The 22223-nt window shown below is 39.8% G+C and overlaps 1 protein-coding gene across 2 annotated transcripts in view; it reads left to right on the top strand.

Moving 5' to 3' along the window:
• Positions 1-21766, top strand: part of LOC308680543 (solute carrier family 12 member 2) — a 26478-nt gene extending 4712 nt beyond the window's left edge. The window contains exons 3-27 of one of the 2 annotated variants that reach the window (XM_081348728.1): positions 638-713; positions 2819-2914; positions 2992-3131; positions 3731-3841; positions 3921-4029; positions 4894-5021; positions 6026-6110; positions 6186-6337; positions 6944-7051; positions 8118-8241; positions 9949-10050; positions 10359-10514; positions 11516-11615; positions 12189-12300; positions 13572-13712; positions 14417-14523; positions 15168-15241; positions 15320-15460; positions 16377-16499; positions 17104-17215; positions 17660-17746; positions 18073-18208; positions 20487-20554; positions 21171-21334; positions 21529-21766. In XM_081348728.1, the coding sequence (XP_081204854.1) occupies positions 638-713; positions 2819-2914; positions 2992-3131; positions 3731-3841; positions 3921-4029; positions 4894-5021; positions 6026-6110; positions 6186-6337; positions 6944-7051; positions 8118-8241; positions 9949-10050; positions 10359-10514; positions 11516-11615; positions 12189-12300; positions 13572-13712; positions 14417-14523; positions 15168-15241; positions 15320-15460; positions 16377-16499; positions 17104-17215; positions 17660-17746; positions 18073-18208; positions 20487-20554; positions 21171-21306 (2724 nt within the window). In that variant the 3' untranslated portion in view covers positions 21307-21334; positions 21529-21766. Of the gene's footprint in view, positions 1-637; positions 714-2818; positions 2915-2991; positions 3132-3730; positions 3842-3920; positions 4030-4893; positions 5022-6025; positions 6111-6185; positions 6338-6943; positions 7052-8117; positions 8242-9948; positions 10051-10358; positions 10515-11515; positions 11616-12188; positions 12301-13571; positions 13713-14416; positions 14524-15167; positions 15242-15319; positions 15461-16376; positions 16500-17103; positions 17216-17659; positions 17747-18072; positions 18209-20486; positions 20555-21170 lie in introns of both variants that reach the window. The other variant, XM_081348727.1, reaches the window with a different exon arrangement.
• The last annotated feature ends 457 nt before the right edge of the window (positions 21767-22223 follow it).

The raw sequence follows: 22223 nt of genomic DNA, 5'->3' as shown, positions 1-22223 counted from the left end.
GCATGACGACAAGTTCATAATTCCGCTTATGCGTCATCAACCGACGCCTTTGTTATTGTAAGAGGTTAGCGACCGCTAGCGGCGGAAAAAAATACATATTGTATCTTTAAAGTAGCAGAGAGTGTTCAGGCTTTACAGCAGATCTAGAATAAAGTTATTGTCCAGATAAAGTTAGTTTTGATTGATTCACTTCCGTTGTAAAGATCATTAGTTATTAACTTAGGGCCGCTAACACACACCGTTCTCACAGAAAACTGAAACTTTTAATGTGTTCTGGCCGTTCATTCACACACAACAGTGTTTGAGCTCGAGAACACACACTCTGAAACAGGATCCAAGATACAAGTTTTGAAATTTTTAGAAAAGCGTGATCATCTCCGTATAAACGTGAACCTGTGAAACGCTGACGGCGCACTCAAGCGTATCACGTGTTCAGTCTATAGATATGAGTGTTTGAATATATATGTGCGCAGGCGTGTGTCTTACTCTACAAATATTCATGTCTGACTTTAATCATGTACGTATGTTTCCATCCACCTATTTTTATGCTAATTTTGGGATATCACATTTAAAAAACGTTAATATAAGCATAAATTCTAAAAATGCATATTAATTACACGTCTGTCCTGCATAACAGATACGATGCATGCTGAACATCTGGGGCGTGATGCTGTTCATCCGGATGTCGTGGATCGTGGGTCAGGCCGGCATCGGTACGCAGACTCAAGTCAAGTGTGTGTGTGAGTGAGAGTGTGAGTGTGAGTGTGAGTGTGAGTGTGAGTATGAGTGTGTGTGAGTGTGAGTGTGAGTATGAGTGTGTGTGAGTGTGAGTGTGAGCAGTGGCGGACTGGCACCAAAAAGAGGCCCTGGCAATTTAAGCAGAGAGGCCACATTTGTCTTCTCAAGTCATCTGCAACCAACAAAGAAACATAACATTACACAAACAACACACTCCAATAATAGCTTAACCAAGACATGAAAAATAAATGTTTTACCTTCATGTGGTTACAGTAGCAGGTTGCGCAATAATTTGCTTTTCTCTGCCACTCTGTCAATCACATCATCTGTATCCAGTCTCATGAGGATCTCCTTCTCTGTTGCCATCAACATGAAGGCTTCCAAATTTTCCTCTCGCATTCTGCTCCTTAGACGACTCTTGATGAACTTCAGTGTCGAGAAGCTTCTTTCACATTTTCTTTCACTCCGTGTTGTTGATATGCTCTCATTACCCATCATTCACTTGTCATTATCTATCATCTCATCAGGTCAATGATTGCGAGAAGTTCCTTCGCGAATTTCATGAAGTTGAGATCGCGAGAAATTCAAAATACCTTATAAATAGAGAGATTACATACATTTAAGTCAAGTCAAGTCAAGTTTATTTATATAGCGCTTTTCACAACATAGGTTGTATCAAAGCAGCTTCACAGTATTAAATTAGAACAATACATCAATGTTTGTTTCTAGTGGAACGTCCACGTTTGGTAATGCTGATCAATGGTATCGTTGATTGATTAATTCAATTAAATATCCCCAAATATCCCCTTATATTTTATTTAGGCTATTTGTCCTTCACAGGAAAAATAGAAATAAAAAGTCATTATTATTATTTAGTTCATAGGGCTATTATTTTTCAGAGATAGGCCGTGGTGTTTGTTTGTTTGCTTTTTTCCTTGTTTTTTTTGTGGCCGCCTGCAGCTCCGCTTAATTTATTATTATTTTATTCATATTTACATTTACATTTATGCATTTGGCAGACGCTTTTATCCAAAGCGACTTACATTGCATTCAAGGTACACATTTTTACATTTTGTCAGTTCATATATTATACTTTATTTATTTATTTATTTAGCCTTTTTATATTGTGATGAGCGCCGAGCGAGCCGCTAGCTGTGCTGCCGGTTGCGGGCGGCCAATCCGCCAAAAGGCGGCCGCATCTCCGCTTTATTTATTTATTTAGCCTTTTTATATGGTTGTGCGCCACAAGTTGTGATGAGCGGCGAGCGAGCCGCTGGTGGTGCTGCCGCTTGCAGCCATTGCGCCAATAGGCGGCCTTTTCCTCGCTTTATTTAGCCTATTTATTTGTTTGTGATGCGGCCACAACAAGTGATGAGATGAGGCGGCCGCAGTGGCATTTGCCCACATTGCCCAATGGCCAGTCCGTCACTGAGTGTGAGTGTGTGTGTGTGTGTGTTTGTGAGTGTGAGTGTGAGTGAGTGAGTGAGTGAGTGTGAGTGTGAGTGTGAGTGTGAGTGTGAGTGTGAGTGAGTGAGTGAGTGTGAGTGTGAGTGTGAGTGTGAGTGTGAGTGTGAGTGTGAGTGTGAGTGAGTGTGAGTGAGTGAGTGTGAGTGTGAGTGTGAGTGTGAGTGTGAGTGTGAGTGTGAGTGTGAGTGTGTGTGTGTGTGTGTGTGTGTGTGTGAGTGTGAGTGTGAGTGAGTGTGAGTGAGTGTGTGTGTGTGTGTGTGTGTGTGTGTGTGTGTGTGTGTGTGTGTGTGTGTGTGTGTGTGTGTGTGTGTGTGTGTGTGTGTGTGTGTGTGTGTGTGAGTGTGAGTGTGTGTGCGTGCGTGTGTGTGTGTGTGTGTGAGAGTGAGTCAAAACTCCATCAGTGACAGAATGGAGAAAAACCCTCGTGAGAAACCAGACTCAGTCTCAGTTCTCCTCTGGCCAACGAGCGAACAGTGTATGATTATGATTATGATTATGATTCAGGAGCATTACAGGTCAGAGGTCAGACTGGATCAGAACATTCACTGAGCTATCCTGCATGGGTTTGCTGTGTATGATCATAGATTATGAATGTGTGTTTGTTTTGCTTCAGCTCTGTCCTGTGCCATCGTCCTCATGGCCATCGTGGTGACGACCATCACTGGCCTGTCGACGTCAGCCATCGCCACCAACGGCTTCGTGCGCGGAGGTCAGAGGTCTAGCTTCTGTTCTGAATGTTTGAGTCATAATTTCCTCTAAAGTGAATGTGTGAATGTGTGTTTGTAGGCGGGGCGTATTACCTGATCTCCAGGAGTCTGGGTCCCGAGTTCGGCGGATCCATCGGCCTGATCTTTGCCTTTGCCAATGCCGTCGCGGTGGCCATGTACGTCGTGGGTTTCGCAGAAACCGTCGTTGAACTTCTGGATGTGAGTATGAACACAAAAGCCTTGGATGAATAGATGAGGAAGATGAGCAAGCATGAACTTTCATTATTTCTTTAAATGTGCATGCCTTCTACACTGCAAAAAATGATTTTCTTACTTAGTATTTTTGTCTTGTTTCCAGTGCAAATATCAAAATCTTCTTAAATCAAGATGCATTTACTAGATGAGTAAAATGACATAAGATATTATGTCCCGTTTTCCGGGGGAATTAATCAAAAATTAAGTGAGTTGATGCTTAAAACAAGCAAAATGATCTGCCATTGGGGTCAGAAAAACAATGTTAATTCAAACAGAAACAAGATTATTTTTCTCACCCCTTTGGCACATCATTTTGCTTGTTTTAAGCATCAACTCACTTATTTTTTGATTAATTCCCCCGGAAACGGGACATAATATCTTATTTCATTTTACTACTTTAGTAAACGGATCTTGATTTAAGAAATGTTTGATATTTCAACTGGAAACCAGACAAAAATACTAAGAAAAGCATTTTTTCAGTGTATTAGGGGTGACAGACTGACATATATGACCCATATAGACTCATTCTTCTGAAGTGTTCTGATGTAAACTGTGTTTGTCAGAGTATAGACGCTCTGATGACCGATGAGATCAATGACATCAGGATCGTGGGAACGCTCACGGTGATTTTACTGCTGGGAATCTCCATCGCTGGAATGGAGTGGGAAGCGAAGGTCAGGACGTTCCCATATGGATTCAGATTTCTTCTTGCAGTAGTTATTATTCCCGTGATGTATTGATTATCTTTGACAGGCCCAGATTGTGTTATTGGTGATTCTTGTGGCGGCGATTTGCAACTACTTCATTGGATCCTTCATCCCTGTGGAGGCAAAGGAACCCAAAGGCTTCTTCAGTTATAACGGTGGGACGTCTCTGCTCCTCTGCTTTAGGTTGAGATCAATCAGTCCTGAGGAATTACTCTGATGACTCTTTTTATACAGTATGAAAAACTGATATTTAAAGGCCTTGGATCGCGCAGCTTTGTTTGATGCGTTGATGTAATCTCCACTGAAACAGGAAGCAAAGGCGGGACTTATTGATTGGCTCCTCCCCCTTTTCAAATAACCAATAGCGTTTAGTTTACCTCACAGACTGACAGCACCATTAGAAGTGAATTGAGTAACGAACACATATATATAACATCTCCAACCCATAATGCTCCGTGTCAGTTAACGCTCACTTTAGTCAGGTGGTGTTTATAGCAAAGGGGGCGGAGCTTTAGATTCTAGAGAGCGTTTGATTGGACAGAAGATGTGATGAGAAGCTGAAGTCATAAAAATCCCTGATCCGTTTTAGCGGAAGTGAGAGACTGTACGTTTTGAATGCTTATTTCTCCTAAATGCGAATTTTGTCATTGTTTTGGAAGCTTATTCATAACCTTAAGGCGAACATATTCATCCTCAAAGCTAAAAACCGTACATTTGGGTTTCAGCGGGTCTTTAATTTAGAATGTATTTTTGTAAGAAAAGAAATTTGCATGAAATTTTAATATTTAATATATAGAGCTACTTGCTCTTCATCGCTCATTGTGTTTTTTAAACATAATTGCGCCTTTATCATTTTTTCATGTGCACGCTATGACAGATATGATGCATATATAGATGAGTGCAGAATGTGTCATGATGTTGTGGGTGTAAGATGCACTGATGGTCTTTAACTGGCTCAGTGTTAATGCTGGTTCTTCATACTCAAAGCTGTGTCGTTCCTGTGTTTGTCCGTCTCTAAGCTGCCATAATGATGGAGAACATGGGTCCAGACTTCAGAGACGACGAAACCTTCTTCTCCGTGTTTGCCATCTTCTTCCCGGCCGCCACAGGGATCCTAGCCGGAGCCAATATATCCGGAGACCTGGCGGTGAGAGATGATCCTCACTCAACAACTGATGCACTCAAGTATTATTCACCAAACCAAGATGACAGTTTTCAGCCAAAACACAACACCAAAACCAAATTTATTTTAAATAATCAACTCTCAAATAAAAACTGAATTTTGCACATATTTAAATTGCATTTTTTTATGTCAAATTTGTTGCTATATAAACATTTAAATGCTGGCTGTCTAATTTATTCAAACATGCATTAAATATGGAAGACTACAGGTAAAGTAAAAATATCATGAATATGTAATATAGTGCATATATGAATCAAACGCTCCTCTAGAGTTATTTCTCTAGCTGACTGGAGTTTATGGACACTGATGTCTCTGAGGTAATGTGACGTTTGAAGCTGTTTCATTGACTTCTCTCCGCGGTTGATGGATTATAGGAGACATGATTGAGTTCAGGAAGTTGTTCTGTATCTTTCCTCATTCCTTCTGATGTTCATGTTGATTTGCTGCTGTAGTAGTAAAGAGGAAGAGATGATCGGTTCTTCTGTCACACACATTAAAGAGACACAAAATGTCCACTTTTTTAAATGTTTTAAAAACGTTTTCTTTTTTTCTTGGTTATGCAAACGTTAAGGGAACATTCCAGTCTTCAAACATAATGGGAACGTTACTTTTGAATGTTCTCTGAAAGTTTAATTAGTAACATTTTAAAAGCGTTAGATGAACGTCCAACTGAAATGTTACAGAATATTTTTTTCCATGATTGATGTATAAATAATGTTTTTGTTCTAACATTTTGAGAACGTTATTAAAGACCAGATAACTTTTAACCAACGTTCTATTAATGTTGCCGGAAGAACGTTTGATCATAACTTTGACTGTTCGCTGGGTAATTAAATGTCACTGTTTCGCCCTCTGGATCCATTTCAACATTTCAACATTTCTTTCTCAGGGGTTATATTTGAGATTCTGTGGATTTTTGTCATCATATTTCATAAGAGATGATGTTTGTAACATCTGCCCGTGTCTAGGATCCGCAGTCAGCGATTCCCAAAGGAACTCTCCTGGCGATCCTCATAACCGGAGTGGTTTACATCGCTGTCGCCTTCTCGAACGGTAATGTGTTCTTCCTTCGACCGCCGTCTCGAGTCTCGGATCAGACGTGACGTTGTGTGTTTGCTGTGTCTTCAGGCTCTTGTATCGTGCGAGACGCCACAGGCGACGATAACGACACGATCGTGGGATCGCTGGAGAACTGCACCGACGCCTCGTGCTCGCTCGGATACGACTTCTCCATCTGCAGAGAGGGAGGCTGCAAGTACGGGCTTCAGAACGACTTCCAGGTAGGTGTGTGTGTGTGTGTGTGTGTGATGCCGAACACAAGCATGACGTGCTTATATACTTATGGTAATATTAGAATGCATACACTACTAGTCAAAAGACGGAATAATTAAAGTCCCCCTGTAGTCAATCATTTTATCTCTTAAAACTCATCTTTGATTTGTTTGATTTCATCGTTTTTTCATTGAAATATCTTGAATGTAACTCGACACCCTCGCCTCATTTAGTATGTGCGGTTCTATGAATATGCAAATGAGCCCCGCCTCCACTCACTCCCTCAGCTCAGAGATCCACTGGTTGACGATCACACGTTGATCTGATTGGTTACAAGGTAGTTTGTGACGTCAGAAACACCAGCGATTTCAAAGCGTGTTTTTGAGACTGTCTTTGGTTCACTGCAGTTTTAAGGAGGAAATACTCAGCAATGCTGTCGACTTATGAATTTACACATGCTTTGTCTTAAAGCAGATTAAAAACACCACATAGACACATAAACAACATTAAAAGCTGGATTTACACCACAAGGGGACTTTAAGATAGTTAATGTGTCTGAAAGAAGTTTTGTTGAGATTTCTGTGATGTCACTGATGGATGTGTGGTTCTGTCAGGTGATGAGTTTGGTGTCTGGGTTCGGGCCGCTCATCACCGCTGGGATCTTCTCCGCTACGCTCTCGTCGGCGCTGGCGTCTCTGGTCAGCGCTCCTAAAGTCTTCCAGGTCAGATTTCAGATCCTTCTCTGTGTTTGTGACACTGAGGTCAGAGGTTAACTGAGGCCATGGCCACGCAACATGCTTTTCTTACTTGGTATTTTTGTCTTGTTTCCAGGCCAAATATCTAAACATTCTTAAATCAAGATGCATTTACTAGATGAGTAAAATGACATAAGATATTATGTCTTGTTTTCCAGGAGAATTAATCCAAATGAAGTGAGTTTTTGCTTAAAACAAGCTAAATGATCTGCCAGTGGGGTCAGAAAAATAATGTTAATTCAAACAGAAACGAGATTATTTTTCTCACCCCATTGGCACATCATTTTGCTTGTTTTAAGCAAGAACTCACTTCATTTTTATTTATTTCGTCAGAAAACAAGACTTAATATCTTATGGAATTTTACTACTTTAGTAAATGGATCTTGATTTAAGAAATGTTTGATATTTGTCCTTCCATTCACTCATAATGAGAACATTATTAAAGACTAGATAACTTTGAACGAACGTTTTATTAACGTTACTGGAAAAATGTTTGTTCATAACTTTGAGAGAACCTTGACAGAACGTTTGCCAAAGTCCTGAGAACTTCATCTTATGTGATGATTATTTGTATTTAATTAAGAAAAACACACAAAAACACATTATTTAACCGTTTGCATCTGCAAATTGTCCATTACACATGTTTCTTGTAACGTCAATGTTAATGACGTCGACTGTCCGACTTCTAAACACTTGAGTAGATTTCCATCACAAGATCTTCTCATCTTCTACTGTTACTTTAAGGGTTTCAACAAGGCAACCTGATACAAAAGCTTGTGCTTTCTGATTTTCGCATTTGGCATTTGGGTAATTTATTGCAAAATCATCAGATACAGCAGCGAACGAGGCAATTTGTTTGATGTAAACGCTCTCGTAAGGATAATGCATGAAGTGAAAAAATGTTTAAAAGCTTGAATGCAATGTAAGCCACTTTGGTTAAAAGCATCTGCCAAAAGCATACAGTAAATGATGATGCATTTTCTGTCTTTTATCTTATGTGTGTGTGTGTGTGTGTGTGTGTGTGCTTCTGCAGGCCTTGTGTAAGGATAAAATCTACCCTGGATTACATGTGTTTGCCAAAGGATACGGAAAGAACAAAGAGCCTCTGCGCGCGTACGTCCTCACCTTCGTCATCGGCCTGGCCTTCATTCTGATCGGTAAATCACCCTCAACTTCACTCTTATACTGTCAAACCAAAGATTATTCAGACACCAGATATAACTTTTGATGTTGTTTCACTAGTGTGCAGGACTCTATAGTTCATTTATGTGAGTGAGGAGAGCAAAATAAAGTAAACTGTGACATATTTAGAGGTGGGCATAGATTAATTTTTTTAATCTAGATTAATCTAGATTAATTTTGAAATTAATCTAGATTAATCTAGATTAAAATGGCTCATTTGAATTCTGCCGAAGGCATTCAGAATATGTGTGCTACCCAAATAATGACTATAAAAGTAGGCTAAGTCTTTGAGAACGGGTTTCTCAAGCCAGGTGGCGCATTAGACCAGGGGCTCATCTCCTGTTTCCAAAATGCATCACAAACTGCTTGAGAAAGCTGTTCTACTCATAGACTGTAAAAGGTTACTTCTGTACTGTTACCGTCCGTAGGCAACATAGGCCTATGTTATTATCAACTACTATAGGCTATCAATTAGGGATGGGCGATATGGCCTAAAATCTATATTTTGATATACATTGCAGCCTTTTGCGATAACGATATACAGTATATTATAATAAAACCATTACAGAACAGGTTACACAGACCCTGCTAAACAACTGCTCATTTTTTTTTAAAGGGTATATGTAGTTTTGAGAACATATATTGTGCAAAACTGTAAGTATACAACATAATTTTGCAGATAAATAAAATTTAAGTACACTAGCTGCAGAGATCTTAAGTAGGTCTAATGTTTCTTATAGCTTTGACCTTATGAAACCCCAAATTTAAAGTTATAATATTGTCTAACTGATGTCTTTTCAGTTAAAAAGAAACACAACAACGATTCTTAAAATCGGGCGTAGACAGAGATTGTGTTAACGTTACACCACTAAGATATATTGGATTGAGAATAATACGCGCGCGCTGGTATTCAGTGATATCAGTTTCAGTTTCGTTTTGAATTTGAGGTGGTAGAACGGATTAGTCGTGTGTTAACTTACCGAACCGTTACCCCACACACTCGGATAGTTTGCTGCTGTTTGTCGGACGGCTTAAATCCGAACCAAGTCCAAATTATGGATGTTGCAGTTTTCACTTTCAGCCGTGTTTACTTAAGTAGACGACGAATATGATGCGGTACAGCCGGGTTACCTCGCGGCCGCGGGTAGATTGAGTCATCATTGCTTGTGTAGTAGAGCCATCTCCCAACCCAACTTGGGGAATAGATTAACGGCGATATTTTTTTTATCGCGCGATAAGAGTCTCGCGTTAACGCCGATAACGGCCCACCACTAGACATATTACACCCAAATATTCTTCATCCAGTGACTACCAGTGACATTATCCACACTTTGAGCTGATCATGTTTTGCTGAAGTGTGTTTTCTTTAATTGCTAATGCTCTTTTTACACACAGACTGAACAGAATGAAGCATTGCTTGGTGATTGGTTGAGCTAAACTGGTATTATCTAATTGTGTAGTTAAATTTACCAGCTGACAGATATTCAACATAATTCATGTGTGAGACAGTCTAACAGAAGGACGGACAAAACCAGTCAAATATCAACTGAGTTCTGCTCATATTTTATCACCATTCTCTAAACTATAGCGGATAAACTGATAATGTGAGAAATGTTGAAGATGTCTGAATAAATGTTGGTTTGACTAAGTTGGTGTCTAAATCACGTGTGTTGGTGTTTCAGCGGAGTTAAACATCATCGCTCCCATCATTTCCAACTTCTTCTTGGCCTCGTACGCACTGATAAACTTCTCTGTTTTCCACGCGTCGCTGGCCAACTCTCCAGGCAAGTGTCATTTTCTCTGAAGTCAGTGGCTGAATCCGAATCCATTCACGATTCCCTACGTTAGTCCACTAATACTGTTCACTTGAAGGAGTGAGTGAATTCGGACAGCCGTTGAGCGTACATCATTATTGCAGTGCATTGTGGGATTGAATGGGTGCACTCAATATCGTCCACTATGGTATCCACTACAAATTGCCGTCCGCTCAAATAGTAATGCCCTGTTTGAGGGTATAGGGGGTGATTTCGGATTCAGCCAGTGTGTAAAACATCCCTGATGGAGTTGATCACGCTGATGCACATCTGGACAGGGTGGCGTCCGAGCTTCAAGTACTATAATAAGTGGGTGTCGTTGGCCGGAGCCGTGCTGTGTTGCGTCGTGATGTTCGTGATCAACTGGTGGGCGGCGCTGGTCACCAACGGCATCGTCCTGGCGCTCTACATATACGTCAGCTATAAGAAACCAGGTCAGATCTGCTTTCACTTCAGATTGTGCAACGCTTAATGTGACATATTGTTTAAAGTCCCCCTGTAGTCAATCATTTTATCCCTTAGAACTCATCTTTGATCACCAAAATGACATATTTAAACATTTTTTCCTTGAAATATCTTGAATGTAACTTTCCTCATTTAGTATGTGCGGTTCTATGAATATGCAAATGAGCCCCGCCTCCACTCACTCACTCAGCTCAGAGATCCACTGGTTGACGATCACACGTTGATCTGATTGGTTACAAGGTAGTTTGTGACGTCAGAAACACCAGCGATTTCAAAGCGTGTTTTTGAGACTGTCTTTGGTTCACTGCAGTTTAAAGGAGGAAATACTCAGTAATGCTGTCGACTTATGAATTTACACATGGTTTGTCTCAAAGCAGATTAAAAACACCACATAGACACATAAACAACATTAAAAGCTGGAATTACACCACAGGGGGACTTTAAAATTCCGTATTGTGAGAAACTTGGAATGATTAAGATTATTAATGTTTTTAAAAGAGTCTCTTCTGCTCACCAAAGCTGCATTTATTTGATCAAAAATACAGTAAAACAGTGAAATATTATTATAATGTAAATCATCTGTTGTCTATGTGAATATACAGTAAAGTGTAATTTATTCCTGTGATCAAAGCTGAATGTTCAGCATCATTACTCCAGTCTTCAGTGTCACATGATCCTTCAGAAATCACTCTAATATGAGGATCTGATGATCAAGACACATTTATGTTCATATTTTTGTGGAAACTGTGATACATTTTATTTTTAAGAATTCTTTAATGAATAAAAAGTTTAAAAGAACAGCATTTATTTGAAATAGAATCTTTTATAACATTATAAATGTCTTTACTGTCACTTTTGATCAATTGAATGCATCACTTTGGATAAAAGCATCTTCCAAATGCATAAATGTTAACTAATGTGAGTACTTATTGTAAAGTGTCAGAGGTTAAACTGTGTCTTTCTGCTGCAGATGTGAACTGGGGTTCGTCGACACAAGCGCTGATGTACAATAAAGCGCTGACACACAGTCTTCATCTGACGGGCGTCGAGGATCACATCAAGAACTTCAGGTGAAGCAGATGAACACACAGACGTGTGACTCTAGAGAGAATTATTCAACAACAACAACAATAGGGGAATACAGAGTCAAAAATTAAGATCACAATTCTGCATTTTGTATAAAAAAATTAATCATACATCTAAAACATCAAGTATAATTTTCAACAGCTTTACGATTGTTCTAATGAAGTCAAAAAAACCTTTAAGTCAGTTGAAAATAGTCTACCATTTAGTTCAGTTAACATACTTTTTTTTTATGCATATGATGTTTCCCTAATAAAATTACAATTTTAGTTACATTTCCAATAAGCCGGTATCACAATCCATAAACAAGACCATTATATCAGTGATAGTGACAAATTTGTAAAACAACTCAAAAATAAACAAGTGCTGGGTTGTTTCAACCCAACTTTGGGTCAAATATGGACAAACCCAGCTGTTGGGTTACATTTTTAAATTACATTTTTAACCCTAAGTTTGGGTTTGTCCATATTTGACCCAAAACAGCATTTTTTAGAGTGTAAACACTTTGGACCAAACTAACGTGACTCTGCAGAGACGTGAAGTTGTGATGTTTCCCACAGGCCTCAGTGTCTCGTCATGTCCGGATACCCAAACTCTCGGCCGGCGCTGATGTATCTCGTACACGCTTTCACCAACAACTCAGGCTTGATGGTGTGCGGACACGTGCGCTCTGTACGTCACCTCAACAACACACACTTCATCTCTTCTTCAATATGACACTGCTAAACATGATGTTCTTCCTCAGTGTTTCTGTCTCGTTTTCCAGCACAAATATCGAAACATTCTTAAATCAAGACACATTTACTGGAGAAGAAGCAATATTGTATTCATGCTCATGTTAGTTCACAGTGCATTAACTGTGTAAACAGATACTTTTGACCTTAAAAATTTATTAAATGCTGAAATGAACATGCACTGGATGCTGTTGAAGGATTGTTAGTTCACGTTAGCTGAATAAACGACACACTTATTGTAAAGTGTTTTAAGATAAGAAAATCTTAATACGGAAGGAGTTCTGACCCCATTGGCAGATATCTGTTCTTGTTTTTTTGGCAGAAACTCACTTATCTTTGATAAGTTTTAGTATACAAGACCTAATGTAAGTTATTTTGCTTCTCAAGTGAATGTATCTTGATTTAACCCTCTAGTGTTTTTCGTTCAAATTTTACATTTTGTTTTTTCTAAGTATTTTACTTGATCAGAATGTGACTTTAGTAGCACTTGCAGTGTGAACATTTCATTCGAAGGTTAAATGGTCTTAAAAATGAGTCACGCTTGAGCTCCTCACAATCGAAACTGATCACCATAGATATGAATGAGAAAAAGAAAAAGTACAATCAACAAATCAGACATGATGCAGAAATAAGCACACAGCAATGAAGGGGTTAATTGACAAATTATTATTATTTTATTTAGAATTTTTTATTTTATGGAAACCAACAGATCATAATTATTGCATAAATATTACCATAGCATAAATACTACCATAAAATTAATTCAAAATATTATTGAACAACATTACTACTGTGTTTGTGTTTTTTGTTTCTGCTATTGGATTTTTAATTTGAAGTGTATTTTCTCTTCCTATCATTCCTAGTGTTCACATCCTGTGTTTAGTTCCTGTTTTCCTTTGTTTCTGTAGTTACCCTCATTTGTTGCCTCAGTGATTGATTACCCTCGCCTGTTCCCAGTTATCCTCTGGTTATGTGTTTTAGTTCTTTCCCTGTGCTTGGATTTACTTTTTAGCTTATGTTTGTTAATAAATGGTTGCATTTGGACCCGACTCTCCCTCGTTTCTGAACAGCTGTGAGTGTGAGCCGTAAATAAAGGGTTAAAAGGGTTTCGATATTTGTACTGGAAAACAAGACTAAAATACTGTGTATATTGTAAGTTTTTGCAGTTTCCTCAGCCAAAGCTGCAGTTGTTCTGTCCTTCTCCTGCAGGGATACCGGCGGCCGAACTATAAGGAGATGATGAACGAGCAGGTCCGCTATCAGCGCTGGCTCCTGAAGGCCCGAATCAAAGCTTTCTACACTCCTGTGTTTGCTGATGATCTCAGACAAGGAGCCCAGTATCTCCTACAGGTCAGAACGCACCCGGAAAACATGACAGATTATGTCATTTTTGATAAAGAGCTCATGTAGTGATGTGAATCAGTGTAATCAGAGAGTGGCTTCCTCAGTGTTCTTCCTCAGTGTTTCTGTCTCGTTTTCCAGCACACATATCTAAACACTCTTAAATCAAGATACATTTACTGGAGAAAAAGTGAAAAATGACTGAAGATATTAAGTCTTGTCTAATGAAAAATGCATCAAAATGAAGCAAATTCATGCTTAAATCTGCTAATGGAGTGAGACAAATAATCTTGTTTTCCCTTTGAGTTAAGAGTTTTCTTCTGACTCCATTGGCGGATATTTGTTCTCACTTCATTTTGATGCATTGTTCAGTCTTAATATCTTCAGTCATTTTGCTTCTCCAGTAAATGTGTCTTGATTTAAGAATGTTTAGATATTTGTGCTGGAAAATAGGGCAGAAATACTAAATAGAACAATAATTTTTGCAGTGTAAAAACAATTTTTTGAAGTTGTAAATAAAGTTTACTGGAGTGTATTGTACAAGAAAATACTGTTAAAATTGTTCTACAAAGAAACTTCACGTCATTTAATGGATTTCTTGCCGTTTTCTTAGAAATTTCTAGTAAATTTCACAGACAATCACAGACTGTAAATAGTTTGTCCACCAGTGTTAGTGGAGTGTGAGAGTGAACCTGCTGTGGTTTGATTGACAGACCGCTGGTTTGGGTCGCCTGAAACCAAACACACTAGTGTTCGGCTTCAAGAACAACTGGAGGGACGGCGAGATGAAGGACGTGGACACCTACATCAACACCATCCAGCGAGTCTCTTTCTGTCTTCATCTTTAACCTGTTAAAGGTCTTGCACACTGAGGCCGAAATCTTCGTATGCGTTTTTTCGTATTCGTCGTTCGGTGGCTCTGAGTTGTCAAAACACAATTCAAACTTCTTGCTACGGATGCGGAAAACGCAGAAAATTTAACCTGATCCGAATTTTTTTATGACGGACAAAAGTTTCATTGTGTAAACGTGTTTTTTTTTTTCATTTTTCGGCAATTTTCGGACACAAATTTGGGACTCAGTGTGCAAGGACCTTAACTCTCATGACACTTCTTTCATTGCACACATTTAAAATTCATCCAGTGAAAAAATGGAAATGCTACTTTAAAACCATTTAGTGGCAAATTCAACTTAAAGTTTGGAACACAATTGATTAGACATACAGCATTTTTTTTAGAGGCCAAATTATTTTGTTAAAATATATCTTTTGTTTAGTTTTTGTTTAAACTTACACATATATACAATTTTACACTTTCTATGCTGCAATAATCTGAGTGTCTTCTTTAAAAATAAGCAAGTATTCATGAATTACAACCATTTAAAGATTCCTTATATTGTCCTTTCTCTGAGTCTTGATGCTGTTTTCAGGTTTTTATGAATGTTGATTATTTCCTCATATTCCCAGTGATGCGTTCGACCTGCAGTACGGGGTGGTTCTCCTGAGACTGAAGGAAGGTCTCGACATCTCTCACATTCAAGGTGGAGTTTCCAGTTACTGAAGTGTAAACTTCATCGGTCTCTTCATCAGGGATTTTAACGCCACTGCTCTTTCTCCAGATGAGTTTCTGTCCTCGCAGGAGAAAACGCCGGGAATGAAGGATCTCTTGGTGTCCATCAACATCAAAGACTTCGACAGCGATTCCTCCAAACCATCATCTATAGCAACCAGCTGTCAAAGCAGCCCGCTCATCTTCAGAGGTCAGAGGTCATGAACGTTTAATGAGCGTTAGAGACTGAACTCAGTTGTATTATGACACTACAAATGTCCTCCAGTTTATGTTTTGTATCTTCAGAATGTCAGATTCAAAGGCTAACAGGGAACGTTCTCTCAAAGTTATGAAACAAGTGTTCTTCCAGTAATGTTAAAGTCCCCCTGTGGTGTAAATCCAGCTTTTAATGTAGTTTATGTGTCTATGTGGTGTTTTTAATCTGCTTTAAGACAAACCATGTGTAAATTCATAAGTCGACAGCATTGCTGAGTATTTCCTCCTTAAAACTGCAGTGAACCAAAGACAGTCTCAAAAACACGCTTTGAAATCGCTGGTGTTTCTGACGTCACAAACTACCTTGTAACCAATCAGATCAACGTGTGATCGTCAACCAGTGGATCTCTGAGCTGAGGGAGTGAGTGGAGGCGGGGCTCATTTGCATATTCATAGAACCGCGCATACTAAATGAGGCAAGGGTGTCGAGTTACATTCAAGATATTTTAAGGCATGAAGAATCTTTTTTCAAGGAAATAACATTTAAATATGTAATTTTGCTGATCAAAGATGAGTTTTAAATAATAAAATGATAGACTACAGGGGGACTTTAATAAAACGTTCAATCAAGATTTTCTGGTCTTTAATAATGTTCTCAAAACGTTAGCACAAAAACATCATGCATACTATACAACATTCATGCAGAGTTTGGATGTTCATATAACCTTTTTTTAAATGTTACAACTTGTTTCAGAACATTTAGAGAACATTCAAAATTAACATTCCATAATGTTTGAAGAATGATACAATGGAACGTTCGCTTCACATATTCAAAAACACTTCAAATTCATGATGAATGTTAGTTCTCTTGTTGAACCTGCATCTGGTAAACTCCTCTTCTCTAACGACAGACACGAAGAAGCTTCGCCTGCCGCTCAGTTCTGCGGACGAGAGACTCCTCAACGCCAGCCAGCAGTTCCAGAAGAAACAGAGCAAAGGGACGATTGATGTTTGGTGGCTGTTCGACGACGGAGGTCAAGTGATATTTCAACTTTAATGTACTTTTGATTGAATGTACAGTCAAACCAAAAATTATTCAGACAGCAGATATAATATCTGATATTGTTCCACTAGTGTGATCAGGACACTATAGTTCATTTCTGTAAGTGAGGAGAGCAAAGTAAAGTAAACTGTGACATATTACACCCAAATATTCTTCATCCAGTGACTACCAGTGACATTATCCACACTTTGAGCTGATCATGTTTTGCTGAAGTGTGTTTTCTTTAATTGCTAATGCTCTTTTTACACACAGACTGAACACAGTGAAGCATTGCTTGGTGATTGGTTGAGCTAAACTGGTATTATCTAATTGTGTAGTTAAATTTACCAGCTGACAGATATTCAACATAATTCATGTGTGAGACAGTCTAACAGAAGGACGGACAAAACCAGTCAAATATCAGCTGAGTTCTGCTCATATTTTATCACCATTTTCTAAACTATAGCGAATAAACTGATAATGTGAGAAATGTTGAAGACGTCTGAATAAATGTTGGTTTGACTGTTTTCTTTGCCTTCATTATATCCTGTGAGAGAGTGTCGCTTTAATAAGTTATCAACACCTCGCTGTCGTAGGCTTGACTCTTTTGATACCATATTTGCTAACCAACAAAAAGAAATGGCGCAACTGTAAGATCCGTGTGTTCATCGGAGGAAAGATAAACCGGATCGACCACGACCGCAGAGCGTGAGTATTACTGACAGCTCTACACATGCTGGATGAACTTTGAGTACAAATTATTTTATTTTTGTTTATATTTGTCTACAGAATTAGTTTTAAACATTTAAGTATAAGCCTTAAAAGTCCACACTTTTGACTGGTAGTTTATCATATAAAACCATTTTAAATTGGAGATAATCAGCTAGTGCAGTAGTAACACTAAACCTTCACTTTGAATTAAGTTTATTTTTCTAAACACATTGGCACTGCAGATATTGGTTCTGGTTTTAAGTACAAACTCACTTCATTCTGACTCAGAAAACATGACTTAATATATTCAGTGATTTTTTCTTCTCTTGTAAATGTATATTGATTTAAGAATATTTGTGCTGGAAGACAAGAATATTGAGTAAAAGTCAAATACAGTGTATGCATGTAGTGAAAACTACTAAAGCTTTTGCTCTGGCACAGAATGGCGGCGTTGCTCAGTAAGTTCAGGATTGATTTCTCTGACATCACTGTTATTGGAGACATCAACATCAAGCCGAAGAAGCACAAGTGAGTTTAGATCCATTGGCCAGTAATGAGCAGTGTTGGGGAAAAGTTACTTTGAAAAGTAATGCATTACAATATTGCATTACTCCCTTAAAACGCAAATCGCTAATGGCTAATTGCAAAAGACTTATTGCTATACTTTTTAAGAAAAGCTTTATTTTAAAAAGTGACAGTGATATTTTGTAAATTTTAAAACTAATGCATTGCTAGTTCCTTGAAAAAGTAATCTGATTACGTAACTCAAGTTACTTGTAATGGGTTTCCCCAACACTGGTAATGCGCATGTTTTGCACCGGGACCCTCCAGAAACAGTGTGATTGTGTCCTCAGTAAGGCGATGTTTCAGGAGATGATTGAGCCGTACAGACTGAGGGAAGACGACATGGAGCAAGAAGCCGCTGAGAAACTGAAGACTGAAGAGCCCTGGAGGATCACAGATAATGAGCTGGAGCTCTACAGGGCCAAGGTCAGGTTGCCTTCACTTAAAAGTGCAGTGATTTTTAGCGGCGTCTAGTGGTGAGGTTGTGAACTGCACCCAACAGACGTTACAGTGGCCGACAGGAAGTGATGTCGTCGTCTGAGGCAGCAGAGAGTAGCCAGTTAAGCAATTAGGTTTTTACAAAGATAAATTAAGAAATTTGTTTTACTAAATTATTCAGTAAAACGATATGTTATTGCGAATATTATTGTTACTTGTTCATCATTGTGTCAGTGTTTTATTCGCTGACTTTAGCTCGCTTCTTTACACAAAGAACAACATAGTGACGAAACGTGTTTGTCCGTTCAGGGCCACCGTAGAAACATGTCGATGTAAGGAGACTCCGCCCACACTCTCTTCTGATTGGCTGATTTTTGAATGATTTAGTTGCGAGTGCAGTGCGCTTGCAGAGAGACTCCGCCCACACGCTCTTCTGATTGGCTGATTTTTGAATGATTCGGTTGCGAGTGCAGTGCGCTTGCAGAGAGACTCCGCCCACACGCTCTTCTGATTGGCTGATTTTTGAATGATTCGGTTGCAAGTGCAGTGCGCTTGCAGAGAGACTCCGCCCACACACTCTTCTGATTGGCTGATTTTTGAATGATTCGGTTGCGACTGCAGTGCGCTTGCAGAGAGACTCCGCCCACACGCTCTTCTGATTGGCTGATTTTTGAATGATTCGGTTGCGACTGCAGTGCGCTTGCAGAGAGACTCCGCCCACACGCTCTTCTGATTGGCTGATTTTTGAATGATTCGGTTGCGAGTGCAGTGCACTTGCAGAGAGACTCCGCGCACACGCTCTTCTGATTGGCTGATTTTTGATTGATTTGGTTGCGAGTGCAGTGCGCTTGCAGAGAGACTCCGCCCACACGCTCTTCTGATTGGCTGATTTTTTAATGATTTGGTTGCGAGTGCAGTGCGCTTGCAGAGAGACTCCGCCCACACGCTCTTCTGATTGGCTGATTTTTTAATGATTTGGTTGCGAGTGCAGTGCGCTTGCAGAGAGACTCCGCCCACACACTCTTCTGATTGGCTGATTTTTGAATGATTCGGTTGCGAGTGCAGTGCGCTTGCAGAGAGACTCCGCCCACACGCTCTTCTGATTGGCTGATTTTTGAATGATTCGGTTGCGACTGCAGTGCGCTTGCAGAGAGACTCCGCCCACACACTCTTCTGATTGGCTGATTTTTGAATGATTCGGTTGCGAGTGCAGTGCGCTTGCAGAGAGACTCCGCCCACACGCTCTTCTGATTGGCTGATTTTTGAATGATTCGGTTGCGACTGCAGTGCGCTTGCAGAGAGACTCCGCCCACACGCTCTTCTGATTGGCTGATTTTTGAATGATTCGGTTGCGACTGCAGTGCGCTTGCAGAGAGACTCCGCCCACACGCTCTTCTGATTGGCTGATTTTTGAATGATTCGGTTGCGAGTGCAGTGCGCTTGCAGAGAGACTCCGCCCACACGCTCTTCTGATTGGCTGATTTTTGATTGATTTGGTTGCGAGTGCAGTGCGCTTGCAGAGAGACTCCGCGCACACGCTCTTCTGATTGGCTGATTTTTTAATGATTTGGTTGCGAGTGCAGTGCGCTTGCAGAGAGACTCCGCCCACACGCTCTTCTGATTGGCTGATTTTTGATTGATTTGGTTGCGAGTGCAGTGCGCTTGCAGAGAGACTCCGCCCACACGCTCTTCTGATTTGCTGATTTTTTAATGATTTGGTTGCGAGTGCAGTGCGCTTGCAGAGAGACTCCGCCCACACGCTCTTCTGATTGGCTGATTTTTGATTGATTTGGTTGCGAGTGCAGTGCGCTTGCAGAGAGACTCCGCCCACACGCTCTTCTGATTGGCTGATTTTTTAATGATTTGGTTGCGAGTGCAGTGCGCTTGCAGAGAGACTCCGCCCACACGCTCTTCTGATTGGCTGATTTTTTAATGATTTGGTTGCGAGTGCAGTGCGCTTGCAGAGAGACTCCGCCCACACACTCTTCTGATTGGCTGATTTTTTAATGATTTGGTTGCGAGTGCAGTGTGCTTGCAGAGAGACTCCGCCCACACACAGTTAAGTGTCTCTTGGTTTACTTGTTGAACCAAAAGTCATTTGCGTCCTCAAAACTGAAATCCTTACGATTCCCATCCCTATCCACAAAGAATGTTTGAAGGATATTTCTGTAGAAATCTAAAGAATTCGCATGTCAAACTGATGACTTCAGAAATAATGTCTGAGATAATAATGTAAGTGACATCGGTTCTCTCTTCTTTCATGTAGTCGAATCGTCAGATCAGGCTGAACGAGCTTCTGAAGGAACACTCCAGCACAGCCAACCTCATCGTCATGTGAGCACTGATCACACGTTTAACACAGAAATCACTTCATTTGAATATACAGTCAAACCAAGAATTATTCAGACAGCAGATATAATATCTGATATTGATTCACTAGTGTGATCAGGACTCTATAGTTCATTTCTGTAAGTGAGGAGAGCAAAGTAAAGTAAACTGTGACATATTACACCCAAATATTCTTCATCCAGTGACTACCAGTGACATTATCCACACTTTGAGCTGATCATGTTTTGCTGAAGTGTGTTTTCTTTAATTGCTAATGCTCTTTTTACACACAGACTGAACACAATGAAGCATTGCTTGGTGATTGGTTGAGCTAAACTGGTATTATCTAATTGTGTAGTTAAATTTACCAGCTGACAGATATTCAACATAATTCATGTGTGAGACAGTCTAACAGAAGGACGGACAAAACCAGTCAAATATCAGCTGAGTTCTGCTCATATTTTATCACCATTCTCTAAACTATAGCGAATAAACTGATAATGTGAGAAATGTTGAAGATGTCTGAGTATATGTACAGTATGTGCCTGTATGAAGCACATGTGTGTCTCGTCTGATCACCTGACTCTGCTGTTGTCTGATGGTTTGATTGGTCTGATCGCAGAACTATGCCACTGGCCAGGAAGGGGACGGTGTCCAGCGCGCTCTACATGTCCTGGCTGGACACGCTCTCCAAAGATCTCCCGCCGATCCTCCTCGTTCGGGGAAACCATCAGAGTGTCCTGACCTTCTACTCCTGAAGAGAGCGAGTCGCCGTCACAATCATCTGTATATTGACCAGATTTGTTTAATGTCGCTAATCTTATATTTAATATATTGAGCTGAACTACAGAAATGTTCAAGTTTATTTGTAGATATTTTTAATGTAATGACACTACCTTAAGAAAACAGATAAAATGATGCTTGAAATGCATTTGATGTCCATTTCTACACTAACACAAGCTTGGTTTTGCTTGATCCAGAACGTTTAGAGTCAGACTCTGAACAGAGGCCGTACGCCAGCGTATCTCCAGCACTCCGGCGGATGTTCTCTAGTGAACTCTAGAACTGTGTGGCAGAATCTAAGAACTAATGACACTTAATAATCCTCATAATCATGGAGAGAGTCCTGGCTTTCAATGCAAATGACGAAACACTGTCCAAACTGGAGGAACACTGGAAAATGCAATGCATTAAATAAATGCCCTTGAATTTAACTTTATAATTTGTGTTTTCGTGCATTATTGTGTGTGTGTGTGTGTGTGTGTGTGTGTGTGTGTGTGTGTGTGTGTGTGTGTGTGTGTGTGTGTGTGAGAGAGAGAGAGAGAGTATATAATAAACTTAAATATGTTTTGTAGAGAGTGTGTGTGTGTGTATGAGAGAGAGAGAGAGAGAGTGTGTGTGTGTGTGTGTGTGTGTGTGTGTGTGTGTGTGTGTGTGTGTGTGTGTGTGTGTGTGTGAGAGAGAGTATGTGTGTGTGAGAGAGTGTGTGTGTGTGTCTGTGAGTGTGTGTGTGAGAGAGTCTATAATAAACTTAAATATATGTTTTGTAGATAGTGTGTGAGTGAGTGTGTGTGTGTGAGAGAGAGTGTGTGTGTGTCTGAGAGTGAGTGAGTGTGTGAGAGTGTCTATAATAAACTTAAATATGTTTTGTAGATAGTGTGTGAGTGAGAGTGTG

The sequence above is a fragment of the Scardinius erythrophthalmus genome (assembly GCF_964197995.2).
Source record: "Scardinius erythrophthalmus genome assembly, chromosome: 20".
Taxonomy (NCBI): domain Eukaryota; kingdom Metazoa; phylum Chordata; class Actinopteri; order Cypriniformes; family Leuciscidae; genus Scardinius; species Scardinius erythrophthalmus.
This window is presented reverse-complemented; position numbering and strand designations above follow the sequence as displayed.